Below are 20,723 nucleotides of genomic sequence, written 5' to 3'. Positions count from 1 at the left end.
CACTAGGCGTCGCCGCCCATTGGCTTCAGGCGGTTGTCACGTGACCGGAAGAGCACAGGAGTAATGACAGGCGTCTCCATTGCTATAGCGACCAGGGCACAGAATGGCTGGGAAGAAGTTTACGGGGGCTCCTTTTGGCTGCCAGACTGCCAGGTACAATGCCCTTCCAAAACGGGGGAGACGGGGGCACAATCGCCTCCACATATCGCTGTGTGTGATCCTCGTCTAGTGTCCAATGCAGTGCTTTCGGTGCAATGTGCACTACACAGTACTATAATGTGCACTATAATGTGTAACCTATACATTGTATGTGTACATATGTATATATATATATATATATATATATATATATATATATATATACCTTATATATTGTGTTAATATATATATATATATATATATATATATATATATACCTTATTTATATATATATATATATATATATATATATATATATAAATAAATTATATTATATATTATATCCTATATATAGGATCAAAACCTTGGCTCTTATAGAATATATATATATATATATATACATACACACACAATATATATATATATATATATATATATATATATATATATTGTGTGTGTATATATATATATATATATATATATATATATATTGTGTGTGTATATATATATATATATATATATATATATATATTCTATAAGAGCCAAGGTTTTGATCCTATGGTCCTTAAAGGGGTACTCCTGTGAAAACCTTTTTTCTTTTAAATCAACTGGTTGCAGAAAGTTAAACATATTTGTAAATTACTTCTATTAAAAAATCTTAATCCTTCCTGTACTTATTAGCTGCTGAATACTACAGAGGAAATTATTTTCTTTTTGGAATGCTCTCTGAGGACATCACAAACACAGTTCTCTCTCCACTGAGCCACCATGCTGCCCTTAGCATACACCTGCTATGCATGGTTGCTAAAATGGACAGAGATGTCAGCAGAGAGCACTGTGCTCGTGATGTCATCAGTGATGTCATCAGTAGCTGCTGAATGCTGTAGCATTCAGCAGCTAATAAGTACTGGAAGGATTAAGATTTTTTAATAGAAGTAATTTACAAATATGTTTAACTTTCTGCCACCAGTTGATTTAAAAGAAAAAAGGTTTTCACCGGAGTACCCCTTTAACCCCTTAAGGAAGCAGCTAGAGATGAGCGAACTTACAGTAAATTTGATTCGTCACGAACTTCTCGGCAAGGCAGGTGATGTCTTTTCCTGCATAAATTAGTTCAGCTTTCCGGTGCTCCGGTGGGCTGGAAAAGGTGGATACAGTCCTAGGACTGTATCCACCTTTTCCAGCCCACGGGAGCACCTGAAAGATGAACTAATTTATGCAGGAAAAGTCATCAACTGCCGAGCCGAGAAGTTCGTGACGAATCAAATTTACTGTAAGTTCGCTCATCTCTAGAAGCAGCAATAAATGTTTTGCCTTTTCGTTTTTTACCTTCTCGCCTTTTAATAGCCATAACTTTTTCAATTTTCCACCTAAAGAGGCGTGTTTTAATGCAGGACCAATTCTACACCAATTACATCACTCATTATACCATAAAATCTATGAAAACAAAAAAATTTTTGGAACGAAACTGAAAAAAACAACAACAGTTTTGTTTCTACACAGTGCACTTTACGGTAAAAATGACATTAGTATCTTTATTTTGTAGGTCCATATGATTACAACGATATATAGGTTTTATTTTATTTTACTACATAAAATCAAGATGAATGAAGGCTTTTTTTTGCACCATGATCTGTCGTTTTTTATTGGTACTAGTTTTTTTATTTTTAATGGTACTTGTTGATCGCTGTTTAGAATTTTTTTTCTGATAAATGAATTGACCAAAAATCAACAATTCTGGGCTTTTTAATAGTTTGGACATTTCTGCACGTGGCGATACCACATATTTTTATGTTTATTTTTGTTTGCGATATTTTGTTAGAAAAATGCAAAAAGGGGGATGATTATGACTTTTATTAGGAAAGGGGCTTTTTAACATTTATCAACTTTTTCACTTTTTTTTTTAGTCCTCATAGAGGACAATTAACTTTAAATTGCAAACAGTTTGGGAGAGTTTTTTCAAAACCTGCGCATAGGAAAAGTTGACCAGTTGCCCATAGCAACCAATCAGATTGTTTCTTTCATTTAAAAAAAAAAAAAAGGCCTCTGAAAAGTAAAAGAAGCAATCTGATTGGTTGCCATGGGCAATTGGTCAACTTTTCCTATGCGCAGGTTTTGATAAATCTCCTCGCTGTGCTATTTGCATAGCATTGATCAGTGTTATTGGTGCTCTCTAGCCAAAGCAAGTTGGAGAAGCAAAGCACCATGGGGATGGCATGGAGGCAGGATGCAGGTTCATTAGGACTCCACAATCGTGCTGCGGAGGTACCAATAATTCCCCCCCCCCCCCCAAAAGGACTGGTGTCGCATTTTTAACACTTTTAGATGCTGCAATCAACTTTGGCAACAATGTCATCAATTGGTTAAAAAAAAACGTGCAAAAAAGTAAAGGGGTTACCCCAAGATTAAAAGTTATCACCTGTTCCAAGAATACTGTGACAACAAGCTGATCCTAAGGCTCTGTTCACACAATGCAGTTGCAGTTTACCTTCCTCGCTCCTGCACCGCTGCTGGAATCACAGAACTCCGATTCCCACTGCCATTTTTGGGTTTGTTGATTTCACGTCCCCAAACCCGGGAGCATCAGATAGTAGGAACCAAAGTTCTGTGATTCTGGCATCGTGGGAGCGAGGAAGGTAAGAAAGGTTTTTTTTGTTTTTATTTTATATTATTATTATTTGCTTACCCCCTCCATGAGCGGATTGTAAGTAGAAAAGTATTACCGTAGTACTTCTTTAAAGAAAAAATTCACATTTTGAAAGCATAAAACTTATGCACAGCGATGTATATAAAGACAGGAACGACCTTGGTCGCACAGGAAAGGTCACCTGTTGTTACTGAAGGGGGCGCTATTGGAATTAGTGGCCTAGGCACCCAGAACTTACTGCCCTGATCCTACCCTTGTGCCCAAACCTATGTAAGGGCAAGTGCTCAAGGGGCAGCTACATTTTCTATTTTATTGACTTATTTTATTTTTATTTCAGCTGCTGTATATGGTGCTCAATGAGGAGCATCAATAGAAGCTAATTTACAAAACTTCAAAGATTTGACATAAAAAAAAAAACATTTCTTTATGTTATATGGTCTATAATCTATAATCAATTGGATTGGGGTTGATTATAAAACAATGGGAATTTTGTACAGGTATCTCATTGTACTGTTTTGTCCAGGACAGTAATTCGGACAGGTTTAGCTATTTGTGTAACGCAGTCATGGTTTATGGTCAGTGACCTTTGTTGTTAACATGCAGCTAAATTACCTAATCCTTCAATAGACCTTGAGCATTGAGCACCATTGCATTATCCTGTACATTTTCTTGCAGATTTGATGTGTCAGCAGTTTATCCTGAATTGAAGAAGCCGGGTACATACACACAAGTATCATACTGCAAAAAGGCAACCTCAGAGCTAGTGAGTAAAAATGCCTCAAGACAAGGGACATTAAAGGGAAACTGACAGCAGGGTCACCCGCACTAACCTGAATATACAGGTAGATAGTGCGGGAGATGCTGATTCAAATACTTCTTACTGGGTGAATGTCGGTGCAGCCGTTTGGCTAAGCTATTCATCCTGTTGCTAATATGTTTTTTACTTCTTAAAGGGGTACTCCGGGGAATTGGACTTATCAGACACTTATCCCCTATCCACAAGATATGGAATGTGTTTGATCGTGGGGGGGTCCGACCTCTGGAACGATTTCAGGTATGGGACCCCAGCTACTTACCTGTTCTCGGCATGCTCTGACCCCATTTTTCTGGACGAGCGCAAGTGACGGCCCACTCAGCCAATCACTGGCCACAGCGATGTCCCGCCAGTGACTGGAGACCACCAAGATCTCCCGCTGGAGAAAGCATTGGTCATACAGCAGCAGCCGCCTCCCAATGCAGTTAAGAAGTAAAAACCATATTAGCAACAACATGAATATCTCCTGATACTGGCTGCACTGATTTTAACCAGGTAGAGAAGCATTTGAATCACTTGCGCCATCTACCTGTATATTCAGGTTATTGCGGGTGACCCTGCTGTCAGTTTCCATTTAAAGGGGTACTCCGCCTCTAGACATCTTATTCCCTATCTAAAGGCTAGGGGATAAGATGTCTGGTCGCAGGGGTCCTACCGCTGGGACCCCCCGTGATCTTTGTGCTGGGTTTGGGTGGCGTGGGTCGTAACGTCACGCCACACCCCCTCAATGCAAGTCTATGGGAGGGAGCGTGGTGGCCGTCACCCCCCCCTCCTATAGACTTGGATTTAGGGGGCGTGACGTTACAAGGGGCGTGGTTGTGACGTCACAACCCCCGCCGACTGCACCCACCGTTCTGCACAAAATGTTCCGAACGCTTGGGCAGCGAAGTACCACTTTAAAGGGGTTATCCAGCGGTGGACTGCAGGGGGCTGAGTTCTCTTTCCTTACCTTGTTGCTCAGATTGCTTAGGTTGTACTGCACGCGTCGCCTGAAGGCCACAATGTCCATGATTGGAGGATTGCACCACTTTCACATATCTTCCCCTTACTCTGTCCCATCTTACCGGCTAGCTTGATCAGCTTTGATTTGTACAGTATGTTGCATAATATTGTTATCTCAGGGGGCTAGCCTGGCAGAGATTGGGGTCGACAGAAAAAGTAAAGTTCAGAGACGACTACATTTTTGTGGCAATGGAACAATGGTAAGCCAAAAAGTAGCATACGTTGCATAACTGTTCATCTGTTATAGATTAATAAGTAATTTTCTAGTGCAGGAGTGTCCCTTTAGGAGTCCATAGATAATACAATGCAGCTGGTGAAACAGGGTCTATAACCCAAAGGTCACACGCTGGCTGCCATTTATTTGACTTCATCTGTGATGGTGGCAAGTGTGACCCTCTTGGGCCATATTATCAGCTTGTTGTAATAAGACAGTGGATTCATATTGTACTCTTATCCAGGAAAGACGTTTGGGGCCTGGAACATATGAAGCAGGACCTGGCGACTTCAGTCCATCTGTTCTTGAGAGAAATGCATCTGCCCCGGGATGGAAACGGGCAGAAGAAACAGAAAGGTTGACGGAAATGCCCCATCTTCTCTACAAAGAGACCTGGGAGAGGAACCGCTTTCTGGTGAGATGAAGCTTACATGTAGATTGTTACATTCTGTCCCCAGTATTAACACATGGTCTGACATTTTGGCTTCATCTCTGTTACCATAGAAACAAAACATGGGACCAGGTCGATATAACACAAAGTCATTTGTAGAGATGATGGAGGAGAAGCCGTCAAGCGTACGGGGAGCGTGCAACACCAGAGATGCGCGATTCAAGGAAGATTCAAAGGTAAAGCAATTTAAGTATTTTCTTGACTATTCTTGTATAAATGAAAACACTTTAAAGGGGTACTCCACTGGAAAACATTTTTTTTAATCAACTGGTGCCAGAAAGTTAAAAATATTAGTAAATTACTTCTATTTAAAAATCTTAAACCTTCCAGTACTTATCAGCTGCTATATGCTCCACAGGAAGTTCTTTGCTTTTTGAATGTCCTTTCTGTCTGACCACAGTGCTCTCTGCTGACACCTCTGTTCATTTTAGGAACTGCCCAGAGCAGGAGAAAATCCCCATAGCAAACCTATCCTGCTCCGGACAGTTCCTAAAATGGACAGAGGTTTCAGCAGAGAGCATTATGGTCAGACTGAAAGGAAATTTAAAAAGAAAAGAACTTCCTGTGGAGCATACAGCAGCTGATTAAATAGAAGTAATTTACAAATCTGTTTAACTTTCTGGCACCAGTTGATTAAAATAAATGTTCACCATGAAGAGCGAGACCTGGAGCACTCACCTTGGACAACAGTAGATGCGACCAAAAACAGGCCTGACTGGCACCGCAGTCAGACACATACAGGGCAGTCCAGTTGCTCGGATCCTATACTGGATAAGAGTATACTAGGTTATTATAATTGTGACAGTGCCCGGCTATGCATCTATGTTTGCTATACATGATAAAAAAAAAATATTTTCCAGGAGAGTACCCCTTTAACATTGTAGAGACTAGGGATGTAAGAAAAAATCGATTCGTGCGATTATCGCGATTTTTTCACTTGGCGATACTGAATCGATTCAAAATATTTTTGAATCGATTCTTTTAGGGATGTGGAATTTGTATCTCCTGACGCCCGGAACAGCATGTCCCGGGCATCAGGAGATACAAGTTCCACATTTGTGGAGCCGGGCAGGCCGGATCTGACGCGGCGGCGCTCTGGGTGTACGGAGCGGGCTCCGACTCGTGCCCGCTCCATACTCAGCAGCCCCGGGGGCCACCGCTAATAGCCAGCATGCGGCGATCGCCGTGGCTGGCTATTAAAGGAGTAGTCCGGCGTGCACTTTTCTCATTTTATCCCGTCCGGGCTGCAAAATAAAAGAAAACACACATTCTCTTACCTGCCAACGAGCCCCCGGAGCTCCGGTACAGGTGTTCGGTCCCCGGGCTGTATTCTTCTTACTTCCTGTTAGTCCGGTACGTCACACGGAGCTTCAGCCTATCACCGGCCGCAGCGATGTCCCACCTCGGCCAGTGATAGGCTGAAGCTCCATGTGACGTGCCGGGCTAACAGGAAGTAAGAAGAATACAGCCCGGGGACCGAACACCTGTTACGGAGTGTACCGGAGCTCCGGGGGCTCGTTGGCAGGTAAGAGAAGTTTGTTTTCTTTTATTTTGCAGCCCGGACGGGATAAAAATGAGAAAAGTGCGCGTTGGACTACTAGATCGCCGCTGTCAAAGCTGACAGCGGCGTCTAAAGGGATCTGTGAATGCTCCCTGGTGGGTGATGTATCGGGATATGTCGCGATGTATCGTCACCTAGACAGTATTGCGATATATCGGGATATATCGAATCGCCACACTGGTATCGCGATTCGAATTTTATCGCCAAATTCTTGGCGATTCACACCCCTAGTAGAGACACAATGTTTGTGGGGGTCCTGATGTTGAGAACCCCACCGATGTTTAAACCTATAGAAAGAAACCCTCTGCTGAGTGCTGTGCTACTAGTTTCTGATCAGTTTTCCTCTGAAAATCAAGTGCTTGGTGTACGGATTAAAAGAGAGTCAAATGGACTTATTAATGGATCCATACACCACACACTCAGCTGTTTGAGGGAACAAGAAGCACGGCGCTCAGCTGAGGGCTTCTTTCTTTTCGCTTTAGGATCAGTGGAGGTATCGGCACCGAGACATCCACCATCATATCCACCATTTGCAACATTACTATGTCAAAAGCTTCTAAAAATGGCGTATCCTTTTAAAGGGGTACTCCACTGGAAAACCTTATTTTTTTATTTTTTTATCAACTGTTGCCAGAAAGTTAAACAGATTAGTAGATTACTTCTATTTAAAAATATTAATCCTTCCAGTACTTATCAGCTCTTTTATTCTTCACATGAAGTTCTTTTCTTTTTGAATTTCCATTCTGTCTGAGCACAGTGCTCTCTGCTGACACCTCTGTCCATTTTAGGAACTGTCCAGAGCAGGAGAGGTTTGCTATATGGGGATTTGCTCCTAATCTGGACAGAGAGCACTGTGGTCAGACAGAATGGAAATTCAAAAAGAAAAGAACTTCCTGTGGAGCATACAGCAGCTAATAAGTACAGGAAGGATAAAGATTTTTAAATAGAAGTAATTTACAAATCTGTTTAACTTTCTGGCACCACTTTAATGTTCCCAATGAACAAGATGACTGCCTTGTGTAGTACATTTTATCCCATACCAGTCCCAGGTATGTTTACAGCTGTCGGCAGCATTTTTCCTTGAGTAATAATGGAAGTGATATCTATTATAACCAATTTGTCAATTTATAAGGGGGGAGGTGCCTTACAGGCACCTCCCCCCTTATCAATTGACAAATTGGTTATAATAGATATAAGTTAATAGCTGGGAGTATATACATCAGCCTCTTACAGGCCCGAGAGCAGATATGCAAGTTACAGAATAATGGAAGTGAACCTTTGCACGAACGATTGCTCATACAGTCATTGGCTTCCAGAAATTGGGCCACCTAAAAAATGGTTACAATTGACAGTTAACATTTATATAGTTGATTGGCGCTTGTATCGGGTACCTAACTTTCCACTGCATCCCCTTCATGACGGCACCATGATGGAAGAGGCGCCCTCATCGCCATAGGGACAGGAAACAGGTTAAAAAGGGCCCCTCCCCTTACACACCCCAGTGTTTACTGTCCCTACAGGGATAGAGCAGAGAGTAGAAGGGATGCACTCTATGGAGATTGGTCAATTGGGGCCTGTTTGGTCTCCTTCCTCCATTGAATCCCCCCCAAGGGCAATTCTCTAACCTGGAGAGTCCCTTGCCCTGGTAGACAACATGCCCAACCACCTTGGCTAAAGGCTGCTCGGGTAGGCTTAGTAGTAGCAGTCTAATCTAATCTATCTTTTACATTTTAATTTCTATGGATATATAGTTTTGCATTATACAGATGACCAATATGGTTTTTTCTCTGTCCTCCATGCAGAATAGTAACCCAGGACCTGGAACGTATGGCAAAGGAGGGAACCCTTATGCGTTAATAGAAGAGAGAGCTTCAAAGTCTGCAAGCTCAAAAGGCATCATGGATAGCGAGACGAGTAAATGTCGCTCAGCAACCAGCGTTGTGAGTGACTGTGTTAGGGGGATATACTGTGTATAGTCTGACTATCGTCTAATGTGGATTTTATCTTACAGGGAAGTGACCTTGGACCGGGAACTTACAACATGAAGGGCTCCACAGATGAAACCCTAAAACACGTTGTGGGTAAAAGGGGCCCTTATGACCTATTCACTGGATCCAGATCAGGGCCCATCCCTTATGGATACTTTGCTACACCTGTAAGTATGATAACATATATGATGCTAGAATGGTGGATATATTATACATACTGTATGTGCTTTATGTCAGCACTAGTTCACTAGTTCAAACTGAAGTTTAATGCTGCAAGTATCAAAGTGGCACTTTAAAGGAGTACTCGCCCCTAGACAACTTATTCCCTATACAAAGGATAGGGGATGAGATGTAAGATTGTGGGGGTCCCGTATCTGAGACCCCCGTAATCTCTGTGCAGCAGCCGAGGTTCGTTTAGAATGCCACCACGCCCCCTCCCATAGGCTTGCATTGAGGGGGCATTGTGAGACGTCACGAGGGGCGAGGCCATAACGTCACAACCCCCGCCACCCGCTCCAAGTGTCTGGAACAAAATGTTCTGAATGCTGGGGCAGTGGATTATCCCTTTAAAGAGCAGATATGCTGTAATAAATCCCCCCAGAAACATTGTGGGGGTTATAGTGATGCTGGTTTTGGTTAAAGGGGTTCTCCACCATAAGGTGATTTTAGTACATACCTGGCAGACAGTAATGGACATGCTTAGGAAGGATCTGCGCTTGTCTTTAGGCTAAATGACTATGTTGTGAGATTACCATAACACTGTGGTTAGCTTTTTGTGAACTGGTATTTCCTGTTTGAGTTTTATTTTTTGCTTACAAATCCCATAATTCCATTTCCTCCCTCCCACACATCAGCCACCCCACCCACTGAAACATAAATGAGTTACATCCATTCAAAAGACCTGTTGTTTTCAATCAGGGTGCCTACAGCTGTTGCATTAGTTGCAGATTGATCCCTCTCCCACCAAGCGATCGCTCCACCCATTGAAGCAGACAGGCTCCCTGTCATCAGCTGACTGGTGAGTCAGGTCTCGGCCGCATTACAACCTGGGAAAAATCTGAGACAACAGTCATTTTGTATTAAATATAAATAGTGGGGTGAAAATCACAGAACAATTATGAGAAAACCGTCACACACAGGTACAGACACTATATTATGAACTACACTAACTTTACAGCCCCTGTAGCATAGTCAAATAAAAAAAAAATTCCTGGAATACCCCTTTAAGGAAGTCTCATTCCCTTTTATAAAATACAGAATGGTTATGAATATTAGTAGGAGAAATAGTATAATTTCTTTTGGGTTTTATAAACACCAGATAAAAATGTGACCGCTAAACAGGAAAACATATTTTTTTATTAAAAAACAGAAACATAACCATTCAGAGCCCGGACAATATAAAATCAAATCATTTAGTGAAGAATTGGAAAATGAGCAGAAAAAGAAACATGGAAAGTTTGGGAAAATGCCTCAGTATCCAAAAGTCTCAGGAGAGAGAGTCATTTGCAGCTCATTGGCCCACTGGCCCAAGCCCATTGTAAGTATCATAGATGGAACAAATTCTTATTATTTTTCTTTGTATTTCTATCACTGAGTACTGGTGGCCATCTTTTCTGGAGAAATCTTTGGGGTAGAAGTGCTGGAGGAGAGTCATCTATCTCTAGCACGGCTTCCGTCTGCTGTAACTGTGGACATCCTCTGTTTAATCGTAGGTTTATAGCTACACCACCACCATAAACATAATGAAATATTCCATTGGGAGTTTGAGTTATGTAGTAGTAAACAAAGAGGTGTCCCGCACTTATATGTAGCTTTCAGACAGAGAAAAGAGGACACCATCGGTGATGTATTACAAATTTTAGACTCATTACATGATCCCATGTTCTCAATTTCTTTATAGCAGCTGCTCCCTTGGGATGCGGAATTATAGCTACATTGGACTTCTTCCCATTTGTAGTACATCAATGATAGTGTTCTCTTTTATTCTGTCTGTATCATTTTGTATATATGTAAGCTTGGTCATGCATGTTATATATCGCTAATTTGTATCATTTTGTTCACGATTCTAGTATCTGCTGAAGGTCTATGGACCGAAACGTTACCCAGTTTGTTTTAATTGGTTCTAAATAAAGTCACCTGCACATTTGCAACTACATACAAGCGCAAATGATCTCATTGCTTCCAATCGGATTGTGGACAAACAGTGGGCGCTGCAATTGCCACCACAATGTCCCCTGTGCCCCCATATAGTCATAATGCCCACTGTGCCCATATATAGTAATGTCCCCTGTGCCCCAATATAGTAATAATGCTTCCTTTGCCCCATATAGTAATAATGTCCCCTGTGCTCCCATGTAGTAATAATGTCCCCTGTGCTTCCATGTAATAACACTGACCCCTGTGCTTCCATGTAGTAACACTGACCCCTGTGCTTCCATGTAGTAATAATGTCCCCTGTGCTTCCATGTAGTAATAATGTCCTCTGTGCCCCCATATAGTAATAATGTCCCTTGTGCCCCCATATAGTAATAATGTCCCCTGTGCTCCCATGTAGTTAAAATGTCCCCTGTGCTTCCATGTAGTAATAATGTCCCCTGTGCTCTCATATAGTAATAATGTCCCCTGTGCTTCCATGTAGTAATAATGTCCCCTGTGCTCTCATATAGTAATAATGTCCCCTGTGCTCTCATATAGTAATAACGTCCCCTGTGCTTTCATATAGTAATAATGTCCCCTGAGCTTCCATGTAGTAATAATGTCCCCTGTGCCCCCATATAGTAATAATGTCCCCTGTGCCCCCATATAGTAATAATGTCCCCTGTGCCCCCATATAGTAATAATGTCCACTGTGCTCCCATGTAGTAATAATGTCCCCTGTGCTCCCATGTAGTAATAATGCCCCCTGTGCTCCCATATAGTAATAAATTCCCCTGTGCTTCCATGTAGTAATAATGTCCCCTGTGCCCCCATTTAGTAATAATGTCCACTGTGCTTCCGTTTAGTAATAATGTCCCCTGTGCTCCCATGTAGTAATAATGCCCCCTGTGCTTCCATGTAGTAATAATGCCCCCTGTGCTCCCATATAGTAATAATGTCCACTGTGCTCCCATGTAGTAATAATGTCCACTGTGCTCCCATGTAGTAATAATGTCCCCTGTGCTCCCATGTAGTAATAATGTCCCCTGTGCTCCCATGTAGTAATAATGCCCCCTGTGCTCCCATATAGTAATAATGTCCTCTGTGCTCCCATATAGTAATAATGCCCCCTATGCTTCCATGTAGTAATAATGTCCCCTGTGCTCCCATATAGTAATAATGTCCTCTGTGCCCTCATATAATAATAATGTCCCCTGTGCTTCCATGTAGTAATAATGGGGGAGACTCATCAAAAACTGTGCAGAGAAAACGTTGACCAGTTGCCCATAGCAACCAATCAGCTTTTAAAAAATAATAATTTTAGTAACACATTTATTGGAGTGTAGCTCCACCTAATAAATCTACACTTACAGAGGAGGCTGACTTTGAGTGTGGTTGTGTATTACTGGTTGTGTGTTCTGTATGTACATTTCTGAAATATATATGTACTGCTGTTTTATGTTATCTAAGAATTCTCCAGGACCCGGCTCCTATGAAACAAAACCACTGTTTGCTTCCGTACGGAATTCATCAGCCCCTTTCCTAACGTCTGCCAAGAGATTTGACAGAAAGTCCTGCAGGATCCTTTTCGGAAGCTCTGTAAGTGTGATGTTTTGTCCTTTATTGGTGAACAGTGTGTACAGGTAACAATGCAGTTCACTTTTTATGAATTTTTATTTTTGTTCCAAATTTATTAAAAAGGAAAAACTAAAATTTGGCATGGACTTAACCAGTATTTAGACCAGTGTCTCCCAACCAGGGTGCCTCCAGCTGTTGCAAAACTACAACTACCAGCATGCCCGGACAGAATTTGGCTGTTTCTCCTGATCATCTCTGAGATTTTTCTCCACCTTGATTGGAGTCACCTGGGGTAAATTCAGCTGATTGGACAGGATTTGGGAAGACACAGCCCTGTCTATATAAGGTCACACAGATGACAATGTATATAAGACCAAAAAATAAGCAGTGAGGTAGAAAGAACTGCCTGTACAGCTCAGAGACAGGATTGTGTGGAGGCATGAATCTGAAGGGGACAAAACGATTTCTGCTGCACTGGACGTTCCCAAGAGAACAGTGGCCTCCATTATTCTTACATGAAAGAGATGTGGCCAAGAACTCAATGGTCACTCTGGTTGAGCTCCAAAGATCCTGTGTGCAGATGGGAGAAACTTCCAGAACGTCAACCATCACTGCAGCCTCCACTAATCTGGGCTTTATGGCAATGGCCAAAAAGAAGCCTCTTCTCAGTAAAAGACACATAACGGCTGCCTGGAGTTTGCAAAAAAGTTAAATTAACCCTAACTCACCTCCATCTGCAAAGGGCGGGGCTGCAGAGATTGCCCAGAACTTTAAAACCTTCTGCTGACTGGCAGGCAGGTGCAAAGAAAAGTTAGTGTGGGGGATGGGATATGATGACGAGATTTGAAGAAAGGATCTAAGGTCGGGATATGAGGATGGAATATGAGGACGTGAGCCTCATTATTACTTTTCCTCTCAAACAAGGTTTAGGTAAGAAGACCAGGCAATGCAAGGTACTCAGCTTGTTCTTTAAGGAGTACTCCGCTGCTCAGCGTTTGGAACAAACTGTTCCGAACGCCGCAGCCGGGAGCTCGTGATGTCATAGCCCTGCCCCCTCATGACATCACACCCCGCCCCCTTAATGCAAGACTATGGGAGTGGGCGTGACGGCTGTCACGCCCCCTCCCATAGACTTTCATTGAGGGGGCGGGCCGTGATGCATGAGGGGGTGGGGGCTCTGACACAGAGCACTCTGGAACTCAGACTGGGTTGAAGGTTTCACCTTCTAATAAGACAATGACCCTAAGCATACAGTCAAGGCAGCACAGAAGCGGCTTAGGAACAACTCTGTGAATGTCCTTGAGTGGCCCAGCCAGAGCCCTCACTTGAACCCAATTGAACAACTCTGGAGAGACCTGAAAATGGCTTCCACTGATCCACTGACAGAGCTTGAGAGGATTACAAAGTACAACTGGTCGTGCAAAAAGAAAGCGCTCTTATGGCTCTCTATATGGAAAAATTAAAAAATGATGGCTCTAAAAATGTAAAGAGAAAAAAAATATATATTAATTTGACTGGTCCTTATGGGGTTAAAAATTTAGTTTGCCAAATAATCCTAGGTACTTTTAATCTTTGCAGAACCCAGTTGGAGTTGGACGATATAATATAGAGAAACCTGCGCGTGGCAAAACTGCAACTTGCTTCCGTACGTCATTTCTTTCTAAAACGGGGCGCTACTTATCAAATTTCGAAAGAGACAAAGTCCTACAGTAAGTACAACATGGATATAGACACCAAAGAGTTACTGGTTTAACAAAGAAATATTATTAAAATTGATCTGCCACAACTGAGATTGTCTTTCTATTAGATTCTTTTTACACTTTTTTTTATAAATATATACATTTTTATAATTTATTTAAAATATATTAAAGTGAAGCCTGAGACCAGAACTTCTTTTGAGAACTTAAATCAGTTGAAAGCATTCCTGCAGCGCGCATACTGTAAAGTCGTCTTTGGCTATGCACCTTAAAGGAGAACTGTAGCGCAATATAACTTATCCCCTATCCTTCGGTTATAGATCGCGGGGGGTCCGACCACTTGGGCCCCCCCGCAATTTCCTGTACGGGGCTGTGGCAGTCTGCAGGAAGCGCTGTGCCGTCCCCAGCAGGAAGCCGTGGCAGACACGCCCCATTCATGTATCTCCATGGGAGGACAGAACACCCCCTTCCAGCATACTGCCATGGCCCTGTACAGGAGATCCCAGGGGGCCCCAGCGCTCGGACCCCCCCGTGATCTATAACTTGTCACCTATGCTTCCTTTAAAAATGCACCTGTGAAAATTTAGGGTTTTATTCTGGAATGTGCAGTTTATTTCAATGTACGTACAGTAGGAGAGTTGATTACGGCGGTCCTTTACTTCCTCCCTGCTGAGAGACACAGATATAGCTAAAATAACCTTAACATTGCGTTTTGCAGTGTCCATCAGAGGTATGTGTATGGAGCATTTACCTACCGCATACCTTCAATGCATGCCACAAAAGGGATACCAGCCTGACAGAGGCCAAATAGATAACCTATAGCCCTCCCTGGGGCCAAAAGGTCCTATGAATATGTTTGTCATATGTGCTGGAAGCTTTCCCGATGCATGTGGCAAGCAGATATTGCTAATGTAGTGTGAAAAGCCCAACATGTTTAATGGCCAATGTCATAAGAAAAAACTTTTGACATGTGTAAAGGTTTGACCGGCGGGAGTGTTCAGACCTCCTCCGATCAAGAGAACGAGCCGGGAGAAGTTTGTGCTCAGTGCGTTGAATCATCGAGGGTATGAACACTCGCAGATCAAAACTTTTGGCATGTTACTAGGACACGTCAAAAGTTTTTCATAATGGCAGGTACTTTTTAAAGGGGTACTCCCGCGGAAATCTACAATGTTAAAGGGGTACTCTGGTGGAAAACTTTTTTTTTTAAATCAACTGGTGCCAGAAAGTTAAACAGATTTGTAAATTACTTCTATTAATCTTAATAAATCTTTTTAGGGGCTGTATAATACAGAGGAAATGCTTTGCTTTTTGGATTTCTCTTCTGTCACGAGCACAGTGCTCTCTGCTGTCCATTTTAGGAACTGTCCAGAGCAGTATATGTTTGCTATGGGGATTTTCTCCTGCTCTGGACAGTTCCTAAAATGGACAGCAGAGAGCACTGTGGTCGTGACAGAAGAGAAATCCAGAAGGAAAAGCATTTCCTCTGTAGTATACAGCCACTGATAAATACTGGAAGGATTAAGATTTTTTAATAGAACGAATTTACAAAGCTGTATAACTTTCTGGCACCAGTTGTTAAAAAAAATATTGTTTTCCAGTGGAGTACCCCTTTAATTTATCCTTGTCTAAACAGGACATGATAAACTGCCTGTGTAGCTATAGAGCAGTGTTTCCTAACCAGGGTGCCCCCAGCTGTTGCAAAACTACAACTCCCAGCATGCCTGGAGATGTAGTTTTGCAACAGCTGGAGACATAGTGGTTGGGGAACTTTTCTGTAGTCTCTGCATTGAGAGAGGTGTAATGCAGATATCCCATAAGATTCTATTTGGTGTGTGTGTGTGGGGGGGGGGGGGGGGGTCTAACCTCAGGAGCCACACTGATCTCAGTCTCTCCGCACTTATGACCACATTCAAATTATTCTTTATTCTAGGGAACGCATCCAGAAGTCACACAGCGCCTCCTCTGCCGGAAAGTTATTAGCGCCTGCATATGACTCTACGACTTAACCTTGAAGCTTATTGTAACTAAAGACATTAGAAATGGTGGCTGATGAAGTTTTTTATTATCATATAAATTTTTGTAATGTGTGTTAAAAGGAACAAATTATGGGCACAAAAGTATAATATATAAATAACATTTTGTAAGTAATTTTTTATTGGCAAATAAAGTGATTAGCTGTTTGTGTGGAATTAAAAAAATAAACGGGAATATAATGTAATATATCAGTATGGCCACCGCAGCTTCTGTTTGAAGACTGAAATATAAATGTGTTAGTGGATTGCCTTTTGTATTGTTGGTTTATACTGCAACAATTTTATGCAATGTGAAGCATGGCCTCTGTGCTCATCAGGTTTCTTTTGCTTTTTCATGGTAAGAATAGCAAATATGACACATAAGTCCCAGCATCAATGTAAAGGTCTACGCCCAGACCACTACCAACAGAAAACTGACAAAATAAGGCGTATAGCGACCAAGTAGTAATGCAAAAAATCTATTTTATTGAACACATATGCAAAGCAATGCAAACATTTAAAAACACATAAAAAAGGAGGACAAGAGGGTGACTGGTAGCAAAGTGCAGGAGGACCGACAAGGAGGAGGCTACACGCTAAGCAGGATACAGCTAAATAACTGAAGTAAGTGAAATTCAGAGTATATCATAAAACACAAAATAGATGTGACAATAAAGTGCAAATAGTACAATATTCATAAGAGGTCAATGGTTGCCATCCAAGGTGCATAAGTAAAGTGCAAAAGATGCAAAACATAAATACAGGAGATACTCTAAATACACAGGAATTAACTTACCACAGTGGGACTAGATCCAAGCGTGTGCCTCCACCACCCGACGTTTCGCTGAGGAGCTTCTTCCGGGGTCTACTGTCTGACCCCAGAAGAAGCTCCTCAGCGTAATGTCGGGTGGTGGAGGCACACACTTGGATCTAGTCCCACTGTGGTAAGTTATTTCCTGTGTATTTAGAATATCTCCTGTATTTATGTTTTACATTTTTTGCACTTTACTTATGCACCTTATGAGTATTGTACTATTTGCACTATTGTCACATCTATTTTGTGTTTTATGATATACTCTGAATTTAACTTACTTCAGTTATTTAGCTGTATCCTGCTTAGCGTGTAGCCTCCTCCTTGTCGGTCCTCCTGCACTTTGCTACCAGTCACCCTCTTGTCCTCCTTTTTTAGGTGTTTACCAGTCACCCTCTTGTCCTCCTTTTTTTTAGGTGTCTTTAAATGTTTGTATTGCTTTGCATATGTGTTCAATAAAATAGATTGTTTGCATTACTACTTAGTCGCTATACGCCTTATTTTGTCAGTTTTCTGATGGTAAGAATAGCGCATCAATCTGTTCTGGATCCTGTAAAAGGAAATAAAACACCAGTTGCTGAACCGAATTGCAGAATTCCACTGTTAGGGTAGGGTCACATATAACGGATCTGCAGCGTATTTTACACTGCGGATCTGCTGGTGACCCGACCCATTTTGTGCCTCCAGCTGTTGCCACCCCCCTTTGCAATCTGCCGCTACGAGCAGCCACACAGGGGCCCTGCGAGTTGCTGAGTACTCTCTGTGTATGTGCAGTGTACTCAGACATTGCGACTGCTCTACGATGTCTGAGTGGACTTGGCGACTCGCAGGCCCCCTGTGTGGCTGCTCATAGCAGCGGATTGCCGCTGCGAGCAGGCCAGGGTTGGGACTAGGGAAGGGGCGTGGCAACAGCTGGAGGCACAAAATGTGTCGGGTCACCGGCGCATCCACAGCGTACAATACGCTGCAGATCAGTTATGTGTGACCCTACCCTATATTTTTGTGGAATACAGACTTTTTGTGACAGAATGCCTGGTGCGGACATTTTGCTGTGTGAATGCGACAGCGGAATCCTGTTGCAATCAATGTGCAGTAAATTTCTTCCGCAGTCTGAACAGCACTTTAGGCTGAAAACAGGAACTATGTTTTTTGTTAAAAACTAAAAAAAAAAAACATACTCATTGCATGGCCAAAAATACTGCAGCAAGATGTTGTCCAAGCAATGAACAAAGTATTCAGCTCACCCTGAGCGGCCCCAAGCGCACGGACTGTGCAAGGCAAGCACCACATCAATAGAGAAAATAGGAATGTCCAGCGCAGATGGTCGTGCAAAGATGAATATTCTTTATTGGATAAAAGCCATAACAGGAGCAAAAGTAACGCGTTTCAGGTGCGTTAGCACCCTTAGTCGTACATAGGTAAAACCACAAATGTCTTTGAATTTATAGGGGAAATGACGTGGCTCGCAGGGAAGGCAGCAGGTGAATAAAATCAAGCAGCCAACCTTCCTGAGCCCGTGGCTTAACCCTTTACAATAATAGTGGATATATACAAACTTAAAATCAAAGTATAAGACAACAAAAATGTGCAATAACGTGTACATGTGTTAGGGTAAATGTATAAATTATACATGTAGAAAAGTATATGTTAAATAAGTTAGATTCACCCAAATAAAACATGAATAATTTCACAAAAAAACGCATGTGTCACAATCGGTCTGTCTAAATATTTATCAAACAAATCATGCAGACACATGTCAAACAAGTACATATTGACAGAGCACCAGGGTATAAAGATAATGTATGCTAAAGGTTGGGTTGATGGTTGCAAGTAGAGATCAGCGAACTTACAGTAAATTCGATTTGTCACGAACTTCTCGGCTCAGCAGTTGATGACTTATCCTGCGTAAATTAGTTCAGCCTTTAGGTGCTCCGGTGGGCTGGAAAAGGTGGATACAGTCCTAGGAAAGAGTCTCCTAGGACTGTATCCACCTTTTCCAGCCCACGGGAGCACCTGAAAGCTGAACTAATTTACGCAGGAAAAGTCATCAACTGCCGAGCTGAGAAGTTCATGACAAATCGAATTTACTGTAAGTTCGCTCATCTCTAGTTGCAAGCGTATCTATATATTATTTTAGATTTATTCATTCAAATTATGAACCAACACTCCAACATGTAGAATAAGCCATTTTTATATGAGTTTCGCATATATAAATAATGCTATAAAAATTATGTTGAAACAAAAGAAAAAAGGGGGTTTCTTTGATGTTGAGTATGTTAAATGCGAGACTCATATAAAGTGACAAACGCTAATAGTGTAGGATGACATCCTGTCGTTTGTTCAAACCTTCAGGTGCTCTGGTTGCAAGTTTGATGATCCAGTACACCTCTCGGTTGGGTAATTTCTGCTTGTGATCACCACCACGTATGGGCAAAAAAACGTTCTCAATAGCAGATAAACGAATAGACGAAAAATTTCCACCATGGTGTTGAGCACAGTGTAGAGATACTGCAGATACGTTCCTAGAGTTAAAATGGGGAATGTCAGATAAAGGTTTCCTAATACGTGTTTTTAGGCTATTGGTCGTACAACCACATACTGTAATAACAGATGTGGGAGACAGGATGTTGCAGCAGGCGCATCGTGTGTGTCCACACTTGTATGGCCCCACTGTTTTCAACCAAGTAGAAGATAACGTGTTGTGGGAAGAAAACAAGGAAGGTGAAAGGGTCTGACCAAGATGGGAGCACGCTTGGCTACACACCGAAAGCCTGCACTCATTGTAGATTGTAATTGAGGATCAGATGTAATAAGAGGTATGTACTTTTTCAAAATATTACATATTTGGGAGTATTGAGCACTATACTGGGTAGAAAAAGTTATAGCATTAGAGCTGACTTTATCCAACTTTTTAATTTTAAGTAAATCATCTCTGGACTTAGAGACAGCAATTCTTTTAGCGCGGTCTAGTGACCACTGGGGGTACCCTCTGTGATGTAAATGACGAGACAATGTCTCCATCTCCATAGAAAAATCTTGGACAGTGGTACAATTGCGTCTGGCTCTAATAGCCTCCCCAATGGGGAGATTATTGACCACATGTGAGGGATGACACGAACGTGCATGTAAAGTGGAATTTACTGCACTATCTTTACGATAGGTTGTAGAAAAAATCCTTTTGCAATCTATGTCACCCATCAGAGTTAGGTCAAGATAGGACACTGTTTGACAAAAATGATTAGTAATAAAATGTAGATTACAAGTATTTGAGTTGAGAAAATTATCAAACAGATCAACGCTTTTAATATCACCACTCCGTATAAATATCAGGTCAGCAATATATATGTGGCTTAAAGGCATTGGAGGATGAAAAAAGATAAAGATGTTCCCAATATGACATATAGATATTTGCTATGGAGGGGGAGAAATGCGCACCCATAGATGCCCCGGTTCATGTTTTATTTGGGTGAATCTAACATATTTAACATATACTTTTCTACATGTATAATTTATACATTCACCCTAACACATGTACACGTTATTGCACATTTTTGTTGTCTTATACTTTGATTTTAAGTTTGTGATTGTAAAAGGTTAAGCCACGGGCTCAGGAAGGTTGGCTGCTTGATTTTATTCACCTGCTGCCTTCCCTGCGAGCCACATCATTTCCA

At 41.8% G+C, this 20,723-nt stretch overlaps 1 protein-coding gene across 4 annotated transcripts; it reads left to right on the top strand.

Moving 5' to 3' along the window:
* CIMAP2 (ciliary microtubule associated protein 2) lies at positions 1-16,743 on the top strand. Of its 4 annotated transcripts, XM_056532142.1 has the most exons (11): positions 20-153; positions 3,461-3,548; positions 4,721-4,801; positions 5,060-5,230; positions 5,320-5,442; positions 8,630-8,767; positions 8,839-8,982; positions 10,185-10,352; positions 12,422-12,550; positions 14,108-14,238; positions 16,160-16,740. In XM_056532142.1, the coding sequence occupies exons 1-11, from the start codon at positions 104-106 to the stop codon at positions 16,233-16,235; spliced, it is 1,299 nt and encodes a 432-aa protein (XP_056388117.1). In that variant the 5' UTR covers positions 20-103; the 3' UTR covers positions 16,236-16,740. The 4 variants fall into 4 exon arrangements, with proteins under 4 accessions (XP_056388119.1, XP_056388117.1, XP_056388120.1 ...); XM_056532145.1 differs by lacking the exon at positions 10,185-10,352 and having other exon boundaries at positions 16,160-16,743; XM_056532143.1 differs by lacking the exon at positions 4,721-4,801 and having other exon boundaries at positions 16,160-16,737.
* The last annotated feature ends 3,980 nt before the right edge of the window (positions 16,744-20,723 follow it).

This window comes from Hyla sarda, chromosome 7, assembly GCF_029499605.1.
Source record: "Hyla sarda isolate aHylSar1 chromosome 7, aHylSar1.hap1, whole genome shotgun sequence".
Lineage (NCBI taxonomy): Eukaryota > Metazoa > Chordata > Amphibia > Anura > Hylidae > Hyla > Hyla sarda.
The sequence above is the reverse complement of the archived record's forward strand: the minus strand, read 5'-3'. Positions and strand labels throughout refer to the sequence as shown.